We start from the raw sequence: 2500 nt of genomic DNA on the forward strand, positions 1-2500 counted from the left end.
AATTATACATATATTAACCACTTTAGCCCTATTTTATACATAGGCTATTTGAAAATAGACGATCTACAAGCTCACAACACGACGCATCGAGCTTGTAGATCTGCTATTTTCAAACATTTTAGTACTTTTACTTTTTCAATTCAATTCAATTCAATTCAATTCAATTTTCAATTCAATTCAATTGAATACTTTTACTTTTGGTACTTTAAGTCTATTTTGATGCCAATCTTTTGTACTTTTACTCAAGTAACATTTTAAACACAGGCCTTTTACTTGTAACAGAGTATTTTTATATTGTGGTATTGCTACAATATCTGACTACTTCTTCTACCACTGGTATTGTACACCTACAGTATAGTTAAAATACCTGTTGTTGTGTTGTATAATAATATTGTTATTATATTGTAATGGTTGACACATACTGTATACTGTGTTGTGTTGTATTGTATTGTATGTATTGTTGTGTTATAACTTATAATGTAATGGCTGTATATAGGCTCCCTATGGTTGACATGGAGTTGTATATTGTAGTGTATTACATACCTATGGACCATATAGGACCATACAATATATCAACCAGATATACTATGATAGATATAAAGTTGTGTATGTGGTTCTCAAACATTGTCATGTCAAGGACCCCCAAATTAATATTAAGACCGCAGACCCCCATCTGAAAAGATTTTGTGCCAGGGACCCCCAGAAGGAAAGATTATTGTGTTTAAAATAAAACTCTGAATTATTCCCAATTTTTCAAATGTTTTCAAGATTTTTCGGGAAAAAAGAGAAAGAAAAAAGCTAATCTACAAGATCTGCTATTTTTTTATGGGAAATAGAGTTAAAGTGATAAACTGATTGTGAAGTGTTCAACTCATTATGCTGGGGACCCCCTGGAACCCCTTCACGGACCCCTTTGAGAACCCTGTGGTGGTGTAGGCTATGTATTGTATAATACAATGTGTATACAGGCAACCTATATGGTTGATATAGGCTACGTGTAGTTGTGTACATTGCAGTGGTGTAAAGTAACTACATTTACTCAAGTACTGTACTTAAGTACAATTTTGAGATATTTTTACTTTCTTCAGTATTTCCAATAGTTTTACTTCTACACTACATCTCAGAGGCAAATATTGTACTTTAGCTTTTACTCCACTATACTTATTTGACAGCTTTAGTTACTAGTTACTTTGTAGATTTCGATTATTATTACAAAATATATCAACCGCTTCAGCCCTATACATTTCAGCCATTTGAAAATAGCAGATCTACAAGCTGACAATGCATCGCAATATATATATATTTAAAAAAAAAACGGTTTAAACTAGTGAAATGGGTACATTTTGATACCAATACTTTTGCACTTTCACTCAAGTCAATTTTGAATTCCGGACTTTCACTTGTAATTACAGAGTATTACTAAGTTGCAGTATTGATACTTTTTACTCAAGTAAAGCATTGGTTCTCAAAGTGGGGTCCGGGGACCCCCAGGGGTCCTTGAGGGAGTTCCAGGGGGTCCCCAGCTAAATGATAGATTAGGCACCAAATGGACCCTTATGGGTCTGTAACTCTGAGAGTGTACAAATGGAACCAAATGGACCCTCATTTGTACACTCTCAGAGTTAAATTGACATAGATTTTACAATATAAATTGCGGTCCAAGTGATAGAAATGCCATTAAATGGGGGTCTGTAGCCCTAATGCATGTCAAACTGGGGGTCCTTGAAATTAAAATGGTTGAGAATCACTGCTAGAGCCATAAAAAAATCTTCTCTTATGGGGGTCCCTGGCATATCTTTTGAAATGGGGGTCCGCGGGCTAATATAAGTGTCAATTTGGGGGTCCTTGATATGAAAACGTTTGAGAACCACTGAAGTAAAGAATGTGAGTACTTTTTCCCCACCACTGATACATACCTATGGTAGATATATAAGTCGAGTTGAAGTTGTCCTCAGCGAAGCGGATGATCAGACAAGTCTTTCCCACTCCACTGTCTCCGATCAGCAGCAACTTGAACAGAAAGTCGTACTTTTTCGCCATAGTTTGAAACAGTTAAGTTTGTTTGTGAATGTTGTTGTTGTTGAAGCAACTTTAAAACGGAGTTATTCACTTCTTCCACAAAGAAAACAACTGCGATTATGTTTATTTACTTATGTGTTCCGGAGGAGTAAGATTATTATGTCCTGATCACCTAAAATGTTGTGGTTTTAGTGTTGTTTTTAAAAGCTCACAACAGACCTGGATCCAAAAAAACTGTATTTTTTTTTGTGTTGTTTGAAAACCTCACAGACTTGTTGGATCCAAAAAAACAATCTTTTAGTGTTTTTTTTTAGTGTTGTTTGAAAACCTCACAGTCTTGTCGGATCCCCAAAAAATATATTTTTTTGTGTTGTTTTTTCTTTTCTTTTCTTTTCTTTTCCTGCAGTGTAGTGTGTGTCACCGGGTTAAACTCCAATACATTCCTCTCGATGGGTCTCTTGTTTTCTGAGGGTTTGTCTCG

At 35.2% G+C, this 2500-nt stretch overlaps 1 protein-coding gene across 1 annotated transcript in view; it reads right to left on the reverse strand.

The window, feature by feature from the left end:
- The window catches only part of fam189b (family with sequence similarity 189 member B), a gene marked incomplete at its 3' end in the record, with an annotated part of 54650 nt that overhangs the window by 51970 nt on the left and 180 nt on the right, over positions 1–2500 (reverse strand). Inside the window, exon 1 of the mRNA XM_080425721.1 lies at positions 1917–2500. This exon is cut by the window's right edge and continues 180 nt beyond it. Coding sequence (XP_080281847.1) covers positions 1917–2040 — 124 coding nt within the window. The 5' untranslated portion in view covers positions 2041–2500. The remainder of the gene's footprint in view (positions 1–1916) is intronic.

Source organism: Gymnoscopelus braueri, assembly GCF_963280865.1.
Source record: "Gymnoscopelus braueri genome assembly, chromosome: 4".
Taxonomy (NCBI): domain Eukaryota; kingdom Metazoa; phylum Chordata; class Actinopteri; order Myctophiformes; family Myctophidae; genus Gymnoscopelus; species Gymnoscopelus braueri.